At 39.3% G+C, this 22,506-nt stretch overlaps 1 protein-coding gene across 1 annotated transcript; it reads left to right on the top strand.

Annotated features, from left to right (window-relative positions):
- Window positions 1-9,699: 9,699 nt before the first annotated feature.
- LOC143881023 (short-chain dehydrogenase/reductase 1-like) lies at window positions 9,700-19,715 on the top strand. The gene is made up of 5 exons (XM_077384010.1): window positions 9,700-9,973; window positions 10,162-10,405; window positions 18,127-18,204; window positions 18,289-18,474; window positions 19,191-19,715. Exons 1-5 carry the CDS (start codon window positions 9,954-9,956, stop codon window positions 19,566-19,568), a joined length of 906 nt encoding a protein of 301 aa, XP_077240125.1. The 5' UTR covers window positions 9,700-9,953; the 3' UTR covers window positions 19,569-19,715.
- Window positions 19,716-22,506: the final 2,791 nt, after the last annotated feature.

Genomic DNA, 22,506 nt, shown 5'->3' with positions numbered 1-22,506 from the left:
ATTTTGGGGTATCAAATATTACTTCGGAATCATGCTTCAATAATATTCTAATTGAAGGGATTTCTCAATTGCGTATTGGCGGCACAATAAAATAAGTAAGATATGGTGAGATAGAACATTGTGATAATGATTGGAATTATCAATCCTTTTTCGGCGTCATTATTTGAATATTGTGTCCACATATCATCAATAATTCCCTTCTAACAAAGGAATTGGGATAATGGCAGTTGTAATAAGCCGCATGAATATCTCCTAATTAGGGCTGATGACTCCATCAATATGTCTAAATTAAAATTTCCCATCAATGATTCATGTATATTCAGACGTGTCTTTTCTAAGTCAGTACTTCCATATTAAGCAAAAGCGGTATTCCTTCCATACACTTGCTTTTTTACTTCAATTTTAGTGAATATTGTGTCATACTAATATGAATATTGAGCCTAGTCGAAATATGCCTGACCATATTTGCCTTTCGCAATTTTTAGTATTTTTAGAATAAAAACAATAAAATTGGGTGCAATCGATTTTTTTTTTTTAAAAGAAGTGAGAAATTGTAGTTTGAGGAGGGTATTTTTGTCATTTGAAGTAACAAGGTCTTTTCCGTCAATGAGTAGTAGCTTTCGAGAATCATGTTATAACGCCAGGAAGCTTTGTAATTACTCGGCGGCTTTCGAATCCGTAGCCGCCGCATCAGTAGCGGCTCCCCCATGTGCGTCTAACTAACTCGCCACTGTACCGACGCCACGTGTCTTTCCGTGGGACCTCTTTTTGTTCAAAGTGGTTGACACGTCGTCTCTTGGATAATGGTTCTTGTGGCTTCGCCCTCTTTTCGCTCGAATCCCTTATCCCCTTACAAGATAATTCACACCCCGGTTTTCTACCCGGAACAGCTCCCTCTAGTGTATTTATGACCTATTTTGCTCTAAAGAGGGCTGTCCCGACTAAAAAAAAGGTCGAACTGTACTTTCTGAAAAATAATGGACTTCAAACTATACATTAACCGAGAAATGCAAGAATACGAATGGACGATAATTCTAAGCACAATGAAAAATGATTGTGTTTTTTAGGCAAGAGTTAGAAATGAGCATCAAAAGAATAAAAGTTCCGGAAAATAATAAGGATATAACTTTTTATTTTTATTTTTTTATATTAAACTAAATAAGTTATATTTTTCTTTTGAACAGAGATTGTATTAATGAAATTCTCAAGAGGCGGCTTATACAAATCATGTTAAAAAAAGGAAATGATATCAGCACAACCATGTTTTAATATTTGCACAAACTCGAATTGTCTTTTATTTCTAAGGGCTTGTGATTAGACCTGGCAAAAAGTGACCTGGAGCTGTGGGTCAGCCCGGCTGGCCCGTAAATTACGGGTCCGGGTCACCAATCCGTGCCCCGTTTGAAATTGACCTGTGGGTGCCCGCGGGCGCCAGTAGAGAAGTGAGAAGGTTTTATTTTGGCACCTTTTTAGCACTTTTTTCAGTAATTGTCATAACTTTTACTTTTTCTATGTATTTTTTTCCAGTCAGTGTCATAACTTTGAGTTTTTCTATGTATTTTTTTCCGAAATTGTCATATTTTAAAACATTCTTTCGGTTTTTTCCCCTTAATTTTTCTACTTTGGTTCCATTTTCCCATAATTTCTCATTTAAAACTTAGTACCCATGATTATTATTTATTGCTAGCCACCTTTTTCACACATCATACTTCTGCCAATCTGCAGTTTGCACCATGCGACAATAAGACAAATCTCTCAAACAGTCAACATAAATGGTTGGCGAATGTGGCTAGCAAATCCCTACACAAATAAAAAAAATCTTAAAAAATATGTCAAAAAATCCGGGTGACCCATAGGTTGACCCGGCCCGTGCGGACCGGGTCCGGGTCCAAGCTTAGTGACCCGTAGAATTTTGCAGGTCAAAATGACCCGGACCCGTACGGACAAGGTCAAAACCGGCCCGGCCCGCCCGTTTGCCAGGTCTACTTGTGATAGCTTTTTGGGAACTGCTTTCACCTTTGAGAGCTCTATAATAAATTATAGAAGACAAGACGAGTCAGTGCGATTATCAAAACAATGGTTGGAGTCAAGTGGGGCACAACGTGTTACCATACAGGTTGTGGTGGACCTGGTGGTCAAGAAAAAAGAATGAAAAAGACGATTTTACTTTAATTTAAAAAATCATTTTTTTGGTAAGTAAGGTGGGATTTCTTTGTTTTTTTAGGATAAACATGCTCTCACTTGTTTGTCGTGTAGTATTAAACAGGTTTTAAGAGCTTTTTAGAACCGTAACTTCCTCCGACATCCTTTTAAATACTACATGACAAACAAGTGGAGTGCATGTTTATCAAAACACTGAAACGCATAAATCATTTCCCTTTATTTTATTTTATTTCTTTACTGAGCACAACGAGATACGATATCACCGTCTATCCACAACGAATCATGACCGTCCATCTTGTCTGCTTATAACACAGTGATTAGAGTTTGGAATCTAGCGTTTCCATTGTCGTGGATAGACTTCAAAGTCCCTCAACGAGTTACCGCAGTCCATAATGTCTAACGTGCGCCTTGTGCGTAAGTAAGCAGTCCCGCGCATTATAAAGACGAAATGGATATTTTCTTGTTCCTCCTAATTAAAAGACGTCTTTAATTAATGATAACTGCCAATAAATGTAAATATCTTTGGAGATATTTTTTAAATTTTGATGCAGATTTTGTTGTCGATATATTTAGAAAACAAATTAAAAAAGAGACAGTCAGCTGCCAGCAAATCAAAAGGAGACACCTGGCAAGGTGGGGGCTTAGTTTATCAAGACGGCAGTGTTGACTCAGATGACCCACGTGGTTTTATCCTGAAATTTTAAAATGAGTTTTTATTTTTAGAATAATCTCCAAGTTGTCACACATTACGTTGTGGTTAAAGCGTCACGGTCACGTCCAAACATGTCAATCAGGTGAAAATTTTCCCAAAAATTAGGGAAAAAAATCATTTAATTTTATTTACAAGTGTTTTAAGTTAGTCAATGACCTTTGACCAACTCGAAGAGTCACCTTCTAGGAAAACTAAAGAGACATTTAGAAAAGAGGAAGTCTAAAGTGAAGGGCGCCCATGCAAAAAGTAGGTGAAAGGGTGCCCTCATTGGCTTCACAGCACCGTCCCATTTGACTTTTCAATTAACGCAGGATGGTGGATGTGCAGCCAATGGGGGGAGCCCTTTCACCTCCTTTTAATTCCCCTCCTTTTTGCAAGGGTCTAGGCTTCCTCATTAGTTACTCACAAGTTCTCCTAATGTGTGTCCATTTAAAATAGGCTTGTTTGGTCTGGTCTCTCCGCCCTGAAAAGGCTTTTCAAGAAAAACCTTTTTCTTTAGGGCACGTTTGGCTGCGAGGTATTTGTTTTCATGACAAAGTGCATTTTCAAGTAGAGATAATTATGGTGAAATCCCTAAAAATCAAAAAACAAATCCCTAATTTCTGGTGATGAGTTGCTACTAAAAATCCAAAAAAGAAAGGTCAAATCGTTTGGGAAGTGATATATCTGCAACTTTTGATTACTTGGGACATCTAGCAGCGGTGTATCAATGACTTCAAAGGGGCTGATGTGCTTCACGTCAAAAGGATCCAATGGGGTTGACTGCCACAAACACTACTGTTGGGTGTCCCAAGTAATCAAAAGGGGCGGATATATCACTTCCCTTCGGTTTTTAGTAGAGTTTTTCATTCTTGGATTTTACCAACTTGTGATCACCGGAAACACTAGTTTGCAGGCTTTTGTTTCTTGAATGTTAGGGATTTCACCTAATCACCACTCGGAGACACTGCTTTATCATGAAAGAAAAAAAGAATTCCTGGCAGCCAAACGTGCTCATTCCTTTTTTTTCTCCAAGAAAACTCTTTGCATCGTTTGGTACAATAAACGTGAATGAGAAATTTTTTTTTTCTAAAGAAAAATTTCTTTCGGATGCATGTTGTTTGAAAGATGATCTTACAAAATTTGACATCAGTGATCAATTTCTATGAAAGCAAAACAAGTGCAGATAGAGATATAAACAAAACAACTGCTCGTTGAAATGAATAGTAGTCTATCTATTAGTTTATCACAATAAACAGAACACAAGGTTACCAAAGATTTAACAAAATCATTGCTCACAATCTGTTAGGAGTGTAGGTTTGGCAACACAGAATACCGGCGTACATACCAAAAATAAAAACTACTCATTAGCTTCTTATTAGCCCTAATTATTACCAAATTAAACAGAATAAATGGACATGGGCCCACCTAATGCGGGCTTGGGGACTTGGGATTTAGGCCACTTGTGGGCCCAAGCCCCAAGGCCCCTGTGCCCCAATCAAAGATGGGCCAAGGCTAATGGATCCAACTACTAGCTATACCCTAATTTTATTTAATTAAAATCAAACAACTAATTAAGCAAATGGCAAGCTAACTGATTAAGACAATGAAATTACCCAAGAAGCACGATTGGTGGGTGCGGGCCTTAACGTAGTCAAAGCTCTCCCGATGGTCCAACGCCTTAAATGGTGCGGGCTGAAGCTCCTCTCGGTTGATCTACTAAGGGAGATATAATCTCAAACTTGGTGGGGCCTAAGAAGTGTGCCCCAAAGGAAAACTCTTCTTAATGGCTAGAAACTTCCTAGGAATCCTCTTAGGATTAGCCAAAAGTCATTCCTCGCGTGTAGAGTGGGTGAAGATTCTCCGATCTTCTTAGAAGGAGTAAATACTTGAGAAAAGTACGGAATGTGGGCCGATGTTTAGTGAAAATAAGGATTGCGGGCACCTTTTAAAACAAGAACAAAAAACAGGCTAGATTGGAAAAAGACCCTGATACCCTTCTGACATCAACTGAAACGTCATTTAGCCTCCTTTTTCATTACTGGCGTGTTTCACGAGGTTCTTTTGGTTCGTTTGGTATTTGAACCGACAGAAGTCACAGAACCTTGGGTTCGTTTCTATCTTGGCCGTCAGAAATACCTAGTGACGGATGGATGCCTGACACGTGTTGAAAAACTTCTTGGAATGCTAGCGGCTCTATACATAGTCGGTTTGGTTTGGATTGAAATCTATATGTGAACCCAGAGTCCTTGGATTCCTTTAAATCTTGGTCGTCGCCAACATGAATAGACGGTCGGATCCGCGACATGTGGACATCAATATGAAACGGTGGCGTCTTCTAATAATACCCATCTCTGTAACCATTATTCTCTTCTCTGTAACTATTATTTCCATCGGCGTACCCATTATTTCCGCCGACATACCCATTATTCTTATTCCCCTCTCTGTAACCATTATTTCCATCGGCGTACCCATTATTTCCGCCGGCGGGTATTCACCTCTCTATAACCATTATTTCCATCGGCGTACTATTCCTATTTCCCTCTCTGTAACCATTATTTCCATCGGCGTGCCCATTATTTCCGCCGGCGTACCCATTATTCCCCTCTCTGTAACAATTATTTCCATCGGCGTTCCCATTATTTCCGCCGGTGTACCCATTATTCCCCTCTATTCACCTCTCTGTAACCATTATTTCCATCGGCGTACCCATTATTTCCGCCGGCGTATTCATTATTTTCCTCTCTGTAACCATTATTCTCATCGGCGTACACATTATTTCCGCCGGCGTATCAATTATTTCCCTCTCTGTAATCATTATTTTCATTTGCGTACCAATTATTTTCCGCCGGCGTACCCATTATTTCTATCTTGGCCGTCGGAAATACCTAGAGACAGATGGATGCCTGACACGTGTTGAAAATATAAGTGAGAAAAGATAACATCTATCGTTCTAAGCCAAAAGATAAGTGAGAAAAGATAACGTCAGTATTCCAAAAAGTACAATAACGTCGTGGTTCCAAAAAGTTTTTCAACATGTGTCAAGATCCATCCGTCTCTAGTTATTTTGGACGGCCCAGATAGAAATGAACCCAAGGTTCTCTCGGTTCAAATACACATTTAAATGAACCAAAAGAAGCCTCATGAATCAGGCCAATTTAAGAAGCAATAATGAAAAATGAGGACTCTATTGATGTTAGAAGGGTATCAGGATCTTTTGACCACCCGATTTTGAAGTTTAGCCCTTTTTTTATTCTTGTTTTAAAAGGTGCCCGCAATCCGTATTTTCACTAAACATCGGCCCACAGTCCGTACTTTTCTCTAAACACTTTTATAAGATCACAAAACGAGAAGTCTTAGGTCTGATTGATGTAGGACTATTCACTCCGTGGTATTGTGAAAAAATGGGGTAGACTACACGAGGGGGCGAACGTGTGGCTGTGCATTAGTGAGACCTCGGACGGGGATGTTTTTAGATTGTTTTGTGATGAGCTCAGGGGTGGGATCTTTGGGACAAGTGTTTTGGTCCTTGAAAATAGGTATGACAGTTTCCTCAACTGGGTACTCAGACCATGGGTTTCAAAAACAAAGTTCAGTCTGAAATCCGGTATCATTCTGCAAGCATAAAAAAGGCGTCATACTTAACAACATGGTGATTCATCATCGGATTTGCCATCGCGGGCTCACATCAGTTAAGTAGAGCAAAATGGGGTGTCTACAGGGCACTACCACATAATCTGGTGGAATCTGGTGGAATCACGCGTCGCACAAAGCCATCACTGGGGTGCACGGTGTACAAAGCAATGGGTTCTCAAGATATTCTGTATTTTCGACAGGCATCTATAAATACCAAAGCCTTGTACTGGTCATAGGCCCCTCGCTAGACACACAATCATTTTACTATCTTTTATTTTACTTACATATTTTCTCAGGTTGGGATTAGCATTCCAATTGATAATTCAAATCAGTCAATCTTGGTTGTAATTATCAGCTAAATCCTGGAAATTTTTAAATTCAAATTACAGCAAAGATCCATCATCATTCAACAACACATTGAAGCCCCATAAGTTGTGTAAAATGTTGTTCACAATCTGCAAGTAAACTTTAAGAACTCAAGCGAGGTCATATTCGGCTATGTATTATGGCAGCAATTTGTGAGCAGATCTTACATAGATTTTAGGAAAAATGCAGTTACATCCCCTCAACTTTCTTACACATTCAACGATATCCCTATAGTTTCAAACTCATCAACAACACCTCCTGACTTTTCAATGTGTATAAGGTAGTCCCCCTCTTTTGAAACACTATCAATGCTAATTAAGATCTCATTTCTAGTCGATCGACTAGAGAACCTTCTCTAATCCACCGACTAAAAACATAGTGGGCCTACATTGTTTGGATGATCCAAAGCATTCATTTAATGGGCACTGACATAGATAGGGTGTGCCCAAAAAATCAGCTCCATAGGATCATCTCACCATTCGATTTGTGGACGGACCGTGAATTGAGGGGGCCTACCTTATACACATTGAAAGGTCGGGGTGTAGTTGATGAGAATGAAACAATAGGGTTATCGCTGAATGTGTCCGGAAGTTGAGGCGGGGTAACCGTATTTCTCCTTTTTTATTCGGTGAAAATCAAATTAGTGAATCTTGTATTTTTAGCGGCGAGTGATCTTATTTTCAGCTGATTCTTAGGCTGAAAATTATGGTTGCTAATTTGGAGACCAGATTATTCTTAGATTATGACAATGCCCTCGATGTTCAAATGACTGAGAGATCATTTCTAGATCAAGCATCTGAGGATAAATTTTGTCTCAGTTGTGGAACTGTTGTCGTTCCAACCTTTAATCTAAGGTTTACATTCTGAGATGGCAGTATAGTTAACATTCTTCTCCAAATATGGTCCAACTGCATATTATGGAAGCCTTTAGAGACAGGAGGATTGGAAACCTATAGGATGATCCTAGCCCTCCGATCTACAGAGGAATTGTATAATATGGAAACCTCTATAGATGGGAGGGTTGTGTCATCCTATGGAAATGATTTTTTAGGCACAACCTATTTACATTGTGGCCCATCAAATGGACGGCTTGGATCATCCTGTGGTGTAGGCCCTAGAGTACTTTTTGAAAATATTGGACTTTACGGGCTTACACCATATACAATCACAATATGTTAATATGCCCTAGCTGTGTCCTTGACTATTTTAAGTGGGTTTGTTGATAGAGCACTAAGTTGGATTTATGTTTCTTATCCATATAGTGTGTGGGCCATGATAAGCCGTTTTGGGCTGTGAGAGATGCTGATTTGGTCTGTCATAGCAAAAATATGCGAGGAATGTTCCATCTAGAGGCGAACATCCCAATGGTAATTATTCTTACATTGTATAACACAAGCGCAATAATACAAGCGCACATTGGAATCGGATTATAGAAAATTCCCCTTGGATGCGATGCCTCGTAAATGTTATGTCTTTCACATCCTCAGTCCGCTCTATAAAAGCTTCTCTTTTTACCAATCATATAGCCAGAGATTTCGAGCCTTCTCTTCTTCCACGGTGACAATTTCTCTCCATGATCTCTAAACTTCATATCTTATTTTAGGCATTTGCTAGGGACCATCCTAGAAGGCATTTCACCGACCAGCTGTTGCATGAGAGAGCAGCCCCATAGGCTCATTTTTTGTCTTATTAATTTAATTCATCCTATGTTGCTGGCTGGCTGGCTGCTCTCTCATGCAACACTCGGTCCGTGAAATGCCTTCTGCCATATCCCTAGCAAATCCCCTTATTATTTCAACCTCAATTTTGTTGGTTTATCTAATTCGTCATTTTCTTAAGAGAGAGATTTTATGTAGTGTGTGCGCCTCGTCCAGTGTTTTTCAAATAGTACAGTGGGGCCCACTTGAAAGGATGGTCCATATTGTTCATTTGTTGGGTCACAACGTAAATAGACTGTGTAAGCTAGATTATTTCCATAGGATGATGCTAACCCTCCGATCTGTATCGGGGTTAGGATCATCCTATCAAGATGATCTAACGAATACAGCCTATTTATGTTGCGGCAATGGTTTGGATCATCCTATGAAGTGGGTCCAATGCTCTCTCTACATATATCCTGTGTACAACGTACGTAGGACCCTGGACACTCCTATGGACATTCTGATCGGAAATGAATCATGACCCAAAACTAACAAATAGGATCCGAAAACTACTCCGCATCCAACCAATCAGCTATCAGAACAGAACGTGATAAAGGCACAGGTGGATCCTATGGGAGATCCGTTGTCACCATTATCGGTGACAACCCATATGCTATATGGATTTCTCTATTTCAAACTTCTCTAATTTATTGCACTGGTGATTGGGAACAGTAAGAACCAGTAAGAAAAGCAATTTGTTAAGGACTTTCGCAGAAAGGCATTTCCACTTCCAGGCTGGCTAGTATTGAAATGCCTTTCTGCGAAATTCCCTAGCAAATCCCATAAGAAAAACATAAAACAAACAAAGGGGTGGCAAAATATCAAAACAAAGGAGTGAGGATATCATCACACTTCCTATAAGAAAAATAGTTCTCTTCTTCCAATATCTTGAGTCGTGTGTCACTATAGCTCTAAGCCCATGTGGTGGTTAGAAATAAATATTTGTTTTTTAAGAGAAGGACAGCTCTTAATAAAAAAGTTTGGCTCATGTGAAACTGGTAGAATGATCCAGATCGTCGATCTGGGGAATCATTATGTAGAATCGACTAGAATCATTTCACTCTTCTGTTTTCCCATGAATCAGTAGAAATTCTCTATTTACATAACTTTTCTTTAGACAACTAGTATTTTCTTCTTTAGACTATGTCACTTGCCCGCCTTGCCATTAATCAGCAGAAATTTTCTATCTTATTTAGGATGGAAAACAGAGAAAAGAGAATGCCCATTCTATACTAAATACAAAGAAGCACAAAAGCATATCAGTCTTCCAAGATTCCCCGACTAGACCTATAGTTTATAAAGGGAAGGAAGGCAGTCTATCAATTCAGACTTCTTTCACATTCAACAAGCTCAGAGTTGGTTCGTCCTCTTCTCTTCTTTCTCCTCAAAAAACAGACATGGGTTTCACCACCAAGAGGTATATGGTGCAATTTTTTTGGTAGGTAAGCTGGGTTAGGCAGGATTACGGACAAATCGATGCGACATAGGGCTGAATTTTTGTAGTATGTGGTGCAATTTCGCATGGAAAAAGGCTAATAATTTTCACTTCATTGAAGTGATTCAAAATTTCTAACAACATTGATGGTTGTTGCATTGTTGTTTCAGGTGTGCTGTAGTTTCAGGAGCCAACAAAGGCATTGGGTTCGAGACGGTTCGCCAACTTGCAAACGAAGGTGTGGTGGTTGTATTAACGGCTAGAGATGAGAAGAGGGGGATAGAAGCGGTGGCCGAGCTCAAGAAGTCGGGATTATCGAACGTAGTTTTTCATCAGCTTGATGTGAAGGACCCTATTAGTGTTGCCTCATTAGCAAAATTCATCCAAACCCAATTTGGGAAACTTGATATCTTGGTAAGAATCATGACCACTTGCTAACAAGTATTAAAGAGATTAAATGCCCTCTCTAAACAATTCATGATCTTAAATTGGTGCCAAGAAACAATGGGAAAAACTTGGAGATGTTAGCAATTAGTCTTTAAAAAATTGGATCTGCCTCAAACAGTTATAACTAGTCCAAAATTGCTACTGAATCATCATTGAATTCTAGTTATTATTGCATAAGACGTAGGGCTGCAACTCGGGTCCGGCGGGTCGGGTTTTGGAGAACCCAACCCTACCCGAGAAATATCTCGGGTCGGGTCGGGTCGGGTTTTTTTTCGGAAAACCCACGATTCCCAAACCCGGCCCTACCCATAATAAATCTTTTTTAAGGAAAATTCTTATTTGGCAAGGCAACTCAACTCATAGAAGCAGAAATTACACTCACATTACACTTGAATCAAACAATGATGTAATTACACTCACATTATACTTGAATCAAACAATGCTGTAATCAAACAATGCTGAATCAAACACTTGAATCAACTCAACTCATAGAAGCAGAAATTACACTCACATACAATGACAGTGGGTGCGTGGGTTTTCACTTTTAACTTTTAACTACCAATAGAAAAAAATGTACATACTAGAACTTACGTAACTCGGCTCGGGTCGGGCCCCTTCAAACCCGGCTCGACCCGAGATTCATGCGGGCTTTTGAATGCTCAACCCGGCTCGACCCGAAACCCATGAAACTTGAACCCAACCCAAGCTATTTTCGGGTCGGGTCGATGTGGGTCGGGTAAAACCCGGCTCGAGTTGCAGCCCTAATAAGACGAGTAGTCTAGTAGGCCTAAAACATCATAAAAAAATGTTAAATAGAATTTTCATTCATTCTTCGAATATACATGGCATTTTGTAGGGTTGCAACTTGGACTGGGTTTTACCCAACCCGCATCAACCAAACCCGAAAAGACCATGGGCCAGGTTTTGGAATCTTGGTTTTAAAAAAAATAAACCTACCTGACCCGAGATTTCTTCTAGGGTAGGGGGCAGGGTTCTGGAAAATCCGACCCGCCTGACCCGAGTTGGAAATCCTAGTTTTGTGTCTTTTACTTCCATGAGAATGATCCTCTGAACTAATTATTATTAGTTCATGCAGCAACAATAATTTTTTGGGTCCTAGGTATTCTTAATGCAAATAGAATTAATACCTAAGATCAAACATCATTTTAATGTGGGCAACGTGTGTTAGTGATTTTCAACATGGTATTGAAAAATTAATTGAATTTTTACAAGTTATTTTTTAAATAGAAAAACAATTTTCAGACAGGGCCGGTCGACCGGGGGTTCTCAGGCGACCGCAGATTGTGGTTACTGGAAATGTGAACGATTTCCAGAAGGTGTGGGCGGTCGACCACGTGATGCAGTGCCAACATGGCAGCCATGTCATGCCTAAGTGGTTTTGGTGGAGTTCCAAGGTGCAGTCCTTCATTAATGTTGTTGGCCCATTTTGAACCTGATTTTTAAGCTTCTAAATGAAAGAATTATGGAAAGTGGTAGGCTACAAAGTTGTAGGTCTCTTTGAGATCTTTCCAACAAGTATTTGTGCTTGAAAATTGGACAAGAGGGTAGAAAGTTATGGCAGTTTTTGTGAACTGTGTTTATGGGTTCCCAAAACAGTCAAAGTTAGTGAGTTCCAATGCAATTAATGATATGTTAGTCCCTAAGCTAGCTAGTAAAGGAGCTTGAACAAATTTGCTTTGGTTTTCTTCTATTTAAAGAGTTAGAAACCATCTTTAGAGGGGATTTTAGATGTTGATAAACTTATGTAATTGATGGAATATCAATTGGGTTGAGCTTTGCTCCCATTTTCTTCTTCTTCTCTTGTTGTGTTCTTGAGTTGTAATTTTCTTCTTCTTCCCTCTTAAGCACCCGCATTATCTGGTATCAGAGCCAACGTTATTCTCTTGGGCTAGCTTCGATTTGATTTTCATGGCGGCACGAAGAGGTAGAGGAAGGCGTAGTAACCAAATGATGGAAGATTTGAGAGATGAAAGAGATGATGAACTTCAAGCACTTCGAAGACAAGTTGAGCAACTTACAATGCGACTTGAACGCCAAGAGGCTCGTAGTGAGCATGGTAGATCAAGCCGTGGAGGTTCTAGTGATGAATCCGATGTGAATCCCTTCGCCAATACTCGTGAAGAGGCTAGGTTGGGAAGGTTCTATCGTGATTTCGACACCGTCAAGATTGACTTGTCGGAGTTCCATGGTCGTCTACAACCCGAAGAGTTTCTTGAATGGCTTAGTGCCATTGGGAAGTTCTTTGATTACAAGGAGACACCCGAAAGCCAACGTGTGAAGCTTATGACTACAAGGCTTCGTGGCTACGCTTCAACATGGTGGGATAAGGTTCAAGAGGTGGAAAGCGTAAGATCTCTTCTTGGGAGAAAATGAAGTCAAGGCTTAAGGAGAAATTTCTTCCGTTGGATTTTTTCAAATTATCTTTTCTCAATTCAACAACCTACGCCAAGAATCCAAGAGTGTGTTGGACTACACCGAAGAATTCTACAAACTCATGGCTCGTAATGATATTCAAGAGGGTGAAGATCAACTTGTGGCAAGGTATGTTGATGGTTTGAAGTTTTTCATTCGTGATCAGGTGGAAATGCACCGATCATTGGGCGTCAATGATGCTTATCAACTAGCCTTAAAGGTGGAGGCTAAGCTTTCTTGTCGTGGTGCTAAAAAGTATGTGGATGTTTGTAGTCTCTATCCTTCTTCTAAAGGTGAATCTTCACATGGTGGAGGTACAAAGTCAAGGTCTGAATATTTCAACAAAAATTCTACAAAATCGGCCCAATCATCCCAACAATTCAAATGCTTGTTTCAAGTGTGGTCAAGTTGGCAATCATTTCAAAGATTGTCCAAAGAGGCAAGTAGTGGCCTTCGGTGATGAAGAAAATGATGATAATTTTGTCGATGATTCAAATCAGCCCATATATGATGAGGAAGATGACATACAACATGAAGAAATCGAACCTGAAGAAGGAGAAAGCTTGGTGATCCAAAGAGCACTTGCTACACCAAAGGTTGAATCTGATGATGATTGGCTCCGTTTCAATATTTTCAAGACTCGATGCAAATCTCATAACAAGGTTTGCACCATTGTGATCGATGGTGAGAGTTGTGAGAACATCGTATCTCATGACATGGTGAACAAGCACAAGCTCAAAACTGAACAACAACCAAAGCTGTATTGGATTGCATGGTTCAAGAAAGGGTATGGGAGTAACTTTTTTATTTCCAAGAATGAATTTGATCAAGAGACCAATGATAATGGTAAATTTAATGCTCTACTTGTTGGTGAAACTAACGAGGAGTACGAGGAACTTCAACGGCAATTCAATGAATTCATCACCAAAGAAATTGGATCCGATTGCATATTAGGTGAACCGATGGATATTGAAGTGATGGGTGAATGGAAAAATATTACATCGATTTTTTCATCCAATTACATCGATCCATTTTTTTTCTATCCTACATTGAAGCTCACAGTTGATATTTATATATTCAAACATGTTCAAAATCTAGACAAATTATCACTTCTTCATGGAAATTATGAAGCGGAGTTTGATCTTGGAAAGTTTCAATTGATGATCATTCTTCGATACTTCAAAGTTTGAGGGCGAGTTTTCTTGAACCAAGGAAGTTTAGCAAATTTCAAGATCGTGTGGATGCCCATTTTCAAGTGCTTAAGAAAATTAGGGATAATGCATTCAAGGTTGAGCTCCCTCCAAATATCACTACTCACCCAACTTCAATGTTAAAAACTTGACAACTTATCATGAAGAGCTTGATGAGAACTCGTGGGCGAGTTCTTTCTCACCCAGAGATAATGATGTAGTGCCAACATGGCAGCCATGTCAAGCTCAGGTGTTTTTTGGTGGAGTTCCAAGGTGCAATCCTGCAGTAATGTTGCTGGCCCGTTTTTGAATCTCTTTTTTGGACCTCTAAATGCTAGAATTATGGAAAGTAGTAGACTACAAAGTTGTAGGTCTCTTTGAGATCTTTCCAACAAGTATTTGTGCTTGAAAATTAGACAAGAGGGTAGAAAGTTATGACAGTTTTTGTGGACTGTGTCTATGGGTTCCCAAAACAGTCAAAGTTAGTGAGTTCCAATGCAATTAATGATATGTTAGTCCCTAAGCTAGCTAGTGGATGAGCTTGAACGAATTTGCTTTGGTTTTCTTTTATTTAAAGAGTTAAAAACCATCTTTAGAGGGGATTTTGAATGTTGATAAACTTATGTAATTGATGGAATATCAATTGGGTTGAGCTTTGCTCCCATTTTCTTCTTCTTCTCTTGTTGTGTTCTTGATTTCTATTTTTCTTCTTCTTCCCTCTTAAGCACCCGCATTACCACGGTAGCCCCGGTCGACCGCGGTTCTTTTGATCGGAAAAAATAAAAAGTCCAAAAGCATGTCGACGGGTGACCGCGGTAACCCGGTCGACCGCGCTGATTCGAAAATCTATCCGGTGGGAGAAAATAGACATGCTTTTCACTTCCGTTTTTCAAACTTCTTTTGCTTCCCAACAGTCATTGATGATTTTCTAACACAAGGGACACTTTGTGGATGATCCAAACCACTTAAATAGCAAAGAGTTGCGATCGAATGGTCATTATTCAAACCAATCCAAAGGATGTCTTGAAGAGATGCTTCTCTTAGTGAATAGACATCTAATGCTCTATAAAAAGAGCAGAAATTTGTCTTTAAAAAAAAACAGAAAACAGTTATCTTTGTACTTTTTCTTTCTATCTCTAGCAATCACCTACTCTCTTGATTTTTCAAGATATTTTGTTCATAAACAGTGCACTAAAGATTGTTTTCTGTAGAAACAATTTTAGTGTTTTTCAAGGCTTGAAGTTCAGAAAAGGCGTTTTGGTTTTGATTCCGCTTATGCAAAGCGTCATCAAACACTTTATGATCTTCCTACAAAGCTTCATTGTATCTTGGAAGCAATTCGCGGATCCCCTTTGCACACAATGGTGGGGGCAAAATTTGTCTTAAAGAGAGTGATTATGCGCCTTGAAGCAACCCTACAAAATTCTATATTCTCTAAATTCCCACCAATATCGAGCATGTACATACACGCCTCTATGAGTGTTCATTTTTATCATATTGGGAGGTCTTTTGGAAAAAAAAAAAAAAAAACTGCTTACCATGATGTCTTCCGAATATATAGGTTCAACCTTAGAAGATTGGAATAGATCAACTCAACTCAACTCAACAAAGCCTTTATCCCAAACTAGTTGGGGTCGGCTAAATGAATCCTTTAGAAAAAATTCATGAAGAAGGTAAAAGGAATCTACCCGGCTCTAATCCTGGTTCTAGTGGGGTTCTTCTACGTGGATCATTTTCTTCCATTCTATCCTATCCAAGGTCAAGTTCTCTGTTATGGAATAGATCATGAACCATAAATTCAACTAGTGGAACATAAATTATAGTAGATGTATCGAGAATGTAGAAAGACCCAACCCGAGAAACTATCTTGGGTAGGATTGGATTTAGGAATCTTGGGCCTTTTTCTAAAAGAACAAACCATGCCAGACCCGAGATAGTTTCTTGGGTAGGGTAGGGTAGGGTTCCGGAAAACCCAACCCGCCCGACCCTAGTTGCAACCCTAGAATTTTGTATGCTAAGTAGGCCACATCAGTTTGCAAGCCAGATCAGGATGGTCAGAAGAGGGCAGATAGCCAACCCGGCCAAGAAAATCCTCTGGCTTTATCCTTCTTGAAGATCAGCCTTGCTAGTATGTCGATGGGCTTCCTTTGGCTTTATCTCTTCTTGAAGATGGGCCTTTCTAGTATGTAGGTGGGCTTTTAATTCTTCTTGAAGATCGGCCTCGCTAATCGGTGGGGTTCCTTGTTTAACTTTATCCTTCTTTTGGTAGCCTGGAGGATTGGGGGGTGCTGGTGCCGAGTGTTTGGTTGCACAAATACTCGGCATCCATTGGAATTGCAAAAGTCGACGGCTACTGATTTCTTATTTGGTTACCAATATTGCATTGAAATGCTAGGAGTCTCCCCAACATGTTTGAGACGTAATTATTGCTTTTTTGCCCATTCGTGCCAATGTGGCATTCATGTCCCCTCTTCTCATTTATAAACCAAATTCTACAAAAATGGGAGAATTTTGGTAAAAAATATTGAATATTGGAAAAGGTGTTTTTCTTTATCTCTCTTCCCGATCTCTCTTCATTCTCTTTATTGGTAATGACACCCTGACTTTTCCACTACTCTTCTATACGTGCAACAAAACACTAATATACCACTATTCTCCGATAGGTAATTCTAAACAAATCAAATGCTTGTCTCCTCCATTTTACTTCTTATTCCACTAGTCCGTTCCACCCCGCGCATCCAAACATAGCCTGGCCTTGACTGGAAAGGAGAAGCAACTAGAGTTTACTTATCTGTTGGACCGACAAACCGATCAAGACCAGTTTCGAGCAATAGCGTCTTACACTTTCCCAAAGACCAATACACGAGCGATTCCCCCCAATGCTTTAAGCAAACTCGTATGCAGAGGGATCAAGCAGCTCTTGTCTTTTCAAGATTCCTGACATAACTTAATGCCTTCTTTCGCAAGACATTTGGAGGGATTTGTTAAACTTAAAGCCATTACTTTTCTCTTCAATCCTTCGCTATCGCAAGAATATAGCGATCGAAGACCCATGCTCAGCAGCCCTCGTATTACGAAAGCCGTATTGCCCAAAGGGGGCATGCTGCCATGTTTGAATTGCAAGAAAACATTTCTTAATAAAAAAATTCTTTGAATTTTTTTTTTCGTTTTCACGATTTAGAGCAAAATGATATGATTACGAGATATTATCATAAATGGAAATTCCCTCTATGTAAAAATTGAATACAATTGGTTCAAGTTATTTTTTTTGTGGGTGAAAAACGTAGGAAATTTTATAAACATTTCTTTCCAAACTTTTCTAGAAAATTCCTACAAGCTCTAAGGTTTTCACCGTGTTCTATTCTCGAGGCAAGGTGGTTTGTCCTGTTATTTATTCAGCATTCTCCATAAAATTTTGAACTCTTGCCGAGTTGCACTCATTTCCAAGTAAAAAAATTAATTAAGATACTAATATAGAGAATTTCTAGGCATAGCCTATCTACGTCAGGGCCCAACAAATGAATGGTTTTGATCACCCAAATAATGTGAGCCCACTCAATTTTGTTGGGTATATAATATAACCCATGTATGTTCTAATATAAGCCCAATAAGATAATGGACAGGTGTAGTGGGCCTATTTGGGCTAGAGCCCACTAACCTATTAAAACCCTAGTGTATCTAAGATATATAGGGGCTGGAGGCAACAAACTTGGTATTCCAAATTAGATACATTGGGTGTAATGCTTCAAGCAACCTCTTGCTTGACCTAATTACTCTAACAAATTTCTGACTGCACGTGCATGCACCACTGTCCACCATACAATTTCTCACTAATATACGACCCAGATTTTGTCTAGAGCAGTTCACTTTTCATCAGATTTTGTCTAATTGATTTTATACATCTAAGGTGGCTGCTCTCTCATGCAAAAACCAGCCAGAAAATGCCTTTCGGTGAAAGTCCCTAGCAAATCCCTTCAATGTATGATCAAATTAAAGGAACCTCTCCTGAAGTTTTTTTTTTTAAAAAAAGCACATGTAAGAAGCTCATCTGTTCAGTACTTGCAGGTAAACAATGCGGGAGCTTCCGGAGTAATAGTGGATGAAGAAGTTCTGAAGTCGTTGAACATCGATCCCGTAAATTGGGTAAGCTTAAAAATTAAAATGCATAATCTTACTGTATCTGAGAGCTAAAGAAGCTTAGCTCTGTACCCATTTCAATCCATGCAGCTCTCTGGAAAGGCGGCCAACTTGGTAGAAGGAGTGATTCGGCAAACGTACGAGAATGCCAAAGAATGTCTAGATATAAATTACTATGGCTGCAAAACAGTGACTGAAGCACTTATCCCCCTTCTACAACTTTCCACATCGGGAGCCACGATAGTGAATGTGTCTTCTCTCAGAGGAGAGCTCAAGGTGAATAACGCAACTTGACATTCTCCCAAGTTATGACATAATTCCTTAATTTTCCATCTTTTTATTGATTAACCAAGCCGAAAGGTGTTTTAGATTGACTCAATTAGGATCAAAGCTGAGTTCAATATGTCTTAGGCAGATACTTATTTAAATCTATTTTATTTGTTTTTTATGGATTTGCTTGCGACCATTGCAGAAGGCATTTCATGGATGGAAGCATGTGAGAGCAACCACCTCAGATGAATTAAATGAATAGGACAAAATTTGAGCCTGCGTGGTTGCTCTCACATGCAACAGCCCACCCACGAAATGCCTTCTGCAATGGTCGCTAGCAAATCCCTTGTTTTGTTTTATTTTAATTACTTTCCGTCTTTCCGTGACAAAGAGCTGAAGGATCTTTGTATCTTGGGAGATAAATGCCAGCAAACGCAGTCCAAAAGGGGTATATTAACTCTAAGGAGAGTGTGATTTCCGAGTGTATCAATCCATTAATTGACTATTCCTAAATCTTTTCTTCTTTATATTTTTATTATTTTGAATTATTATAAGTAGATCTATGGTAAAAATATATATTAACTAAATTTCCTATCAGATTTTTTTGACATAATCTCCAATAGAATCGACTAAGATTTTAGTTGATTAAATGAGTTTTTAAACATTGGTTGGAGATCATAGTCATGGAAGTTGCAATGACTTGTGTTGTCATTGCTTTTCAGAGGATTCCCAGTGAAAAGAAGAGAAAGGAATTGGGAGACATCGAGAGTTTGACAGAAGAAAAGATAGATGGGTTATTGCAAAGATTCCTAGAGGATTTAAGATGTGGTGAGCTTGAATCTAATGGATGGTCCATGATGCTACCAGCTTATAGCATCTCGAAGGCGACGCTCAATGCTTATACCAGAGTCCTTGCCAAGCATTATCCTAATATGCGCATAAATTGCGTGCATCCTGGCTATGTCAACACTGATATAAATTGGCATACAGGAACCATGACTGTTGAAGAGGGAGCTAAAGGCCCTGTAATGTTGGCTTTGTTACCCAAAGATGGACCATCTGGGCGCTACTTTGATCAGATAGAAATGTCAGAGTTCTAGTTTGGGGGGAGCTATGTTCTATTTCAATTGTAGCAGTAGTATATGAGTAGTAATTGGTTATCTTAGTTTCCATCACTTGCATTGTAAAGCATATTGAACTTCACTAGTAATTGCTTAGCATGATATTCCTGATTTAGTAGATTTGAATAGGTGTGTCAATGGACCCATACGGTCCGATGGACCATCTGAATCTGAAATTAAACTGATAGATCTAGAGATATTAGCAAGATCCACGGACACATTTTGGATCCCTATCATAAGGTCCGAAGTTATTTTCGATCAGATCCAAACAACTAACAAAACCCTGTGGGACAGTTATTAAACCAATTTTATAATTCTAAGTATTATCTCAGGGATATTTTGTACAAATAAGTCGTGTATTCTTTTCAACCGATTCATATTTTCAGTATTCTGTCATTCATCTCTAAAGTCTTAAGTCACCCTCTTCTCTTCATTCTCTAATCATTAGCCCCACTGTGCCGCTGCCACTATCTGCTTTCCTAAAAAAAGGGTATCCCTACCCATTTTTAGGCCGGGACTAATCCCTACTGATGTGTACAATCACCTGTAAGCCACGCGCATCGGATAAGCTCAGGGTAGTCGACTCCCATCAATAGGGAGCAAGCCCACAGCACCCACCAACGTGCCAACACCGTACGGGCTCGGAGGTGTTGAGCGTCATCGCCAACTCTCCACGGCGTCGGAGAGGCCGGGCCAGTGCGGGCCCACACACATGGATAAGTCCTAGTTTACGAAGATTATAATTTGGTAATTGAAGAAGTTTCTAGTTCTTTTAAAGTTGGTTAGACAAATAAAAGTTAGTAAGTGTCTAAAATGTTTTAGAGAACATAATTTAGTTTGGGTTTAGAAGGTGATAGAGTTAGAAAATAATCTTATATTTGTTTAGGGTAGTGATATCCTCCCGCCCCCGGTGGCCCCTAACAGATATCGTTAGGAAATACAAAGGGGTGGAGAAGTGGAATATCACTACCTTTGTTTAGCGATTTCTGTTTGGATAGGGGGCAGGCGTGGAATATCACTACCTTTGTTTAGTTTTTGGAAAGTTAGAATCGAGTGGTTCTGTGGCTGTTTTGGGAAGTGGCTATTTTAGGATATTCTAAGTTGATGGAGTTAGAATCCTACTGGAATAGTATAAGGTTTAATTTTCTTTATTTCGTGTTGCTTGTAAAAGAGAAGATGAAAAATGTGTGATTGCAGAGGAGAATACGATTTGGGAAAAATGCAAAAAACGTGAACAGAAGTGTTTGTGTACGGTTTGTGTTTTGTGAATTAAATTCTCTCTCTCTCTCTCTCTCTCTCTCTCTCTCTCGGGCAATTTGTCTATTGTGTTGTGGGTTTTTGCCTCTGCTGTGATCTTTGTTATTCTACAGGGGAGCTCGCATCAGTAAGGAGCATACCAACGTGCCAACCACGTACGGGTTACCACCACTATATTTCTTGTATGTAATTTAGATGAGTTTTCTTGTTTACAAGCATTATTTTACTTATTTAAGATTAGTCACAAATAAAAAGACTAATGGGAAAATTATTAAAAAAATGCAAAGTTTTAGTTATATTGTGAATAAAGGGTAGACATTTCAATTTTATCAAAAAATGGTTGTCAGGTGAGAGAATATGGCTTTTAGGACAAATATACCCCCCTTGCTTTTTCCTACCATCTTTTTAGGCTCTAATCCCTAAGCTATTTTCACCTACCCACTTCACCTTTTTCTTTCTTCTTCCCCAACCCATCCAACCTGAAAAACAGCCATTGCCATCCTTTGCAAGCTCCAATCCCATTGTATTTTGGAAAAAAAACACCTTTACTTGTCACAAATTTGAACTTAGGTGATAAACATAGCTCCCAGTAAGTCTATGCTCCTCTACTTGAATAGGGTTTACATCTCATTTTTATGTGTTTCATGTTATTTGTGCGTTGGTTTATTTTCATAGTCTCTGCCAGCCTCTTTGTTTGGTTATTACCATGTTTATCTTGACCCTCTCTCTCTCTATTTCTTTCCCTCTCTCTCTCCCTCTCTCTGTATAGAGAGAAGCCTGAATGGACATCGTATGTATACTTAGACTCTTGGAACCATTACTTCCTCAGGACCACAATTTAGTAATTCCGATGAGGTTAAATAGTGGTTCCAAGACTGAAAATTATTGTTTCAAAGTGATTGGTACATTGTCATACTACTTTATTAGTTGTCAAAGTAACCATAATTGTATTATTGGTGCTTTAAACATCTTGGAACCATTACATAGGCCTCAGAACCACAATTTAGTGCTTCTGAGAGGTTACATAGTGGTTCCAAGAGTGTAAAATTATGGTTCCAAGAGTCCAAGTAGTGGTTGGTACATTGTAATAGTATTTTAGTTGTTGTAAAAGTGATCATGATTGTATCATTGGTGTTTTAAACATATTGGAACCATTATGTAGGCCTCGTAACCACAATTCAGTGGTTCCGAGAGATTACATATGTAGACACCCCATTTTGACCGGACCCATGTCCGTGCTGATTGAGCAAAACCCCATCCAATCACCAAGATAGAATTCCAAATTATACCCTAAGCTAGGTTAGGGTCTCCCATAGGTCCCCGTAAAATTTCACCAAAATCCGACTCAATTCGTCAAATAAGACGAGCCGAGAAGGAGATGTGGTATAAATCTAAAGGGGGGTGAATTTATCTGCAGAAGGGAGTATCCATGCGAGAAGGGGGGTGAGTTATCCTTTGATGGGCGTGTAGACACCCCATTTTGACCGTACCCTAAACTTCTCGTGTTTGTGCGAAACCCCATCAAATCAGCTAGGTAGGATCCCAAACTTAACCATAAGCTAGGTTAGAGTCCCCTTTAGGTCCCTGTAAAATTTCGTTGGAATCCGAGCTCGTTTGATCAGCGAACGAGATAAATCAGAGTCGTAGTATAAATCTAGAA

Source organism: Tasmannia lanceolata, unplaced genomic scaffold (genome assembly GCF_043159265.1).
Source record: "Tasmannia lanceolata isolate RefF3 unplaced genomic scaffold, GAP_Taslan_0.1 ptg000007l, whole genome shotgun sequence".
In the NCBI taxonomy this organism is placed as follows: domain Eukaryota; kingdom Viridiplantae; phylum Streptophyta; class Magnoliopsida; order Canellales; family Winteraceae; genus Tasmannia; species Tasmannia lanceolata.
This window is presented reverse-complemented; position numbering and strand designations above follow the sequence as displayed.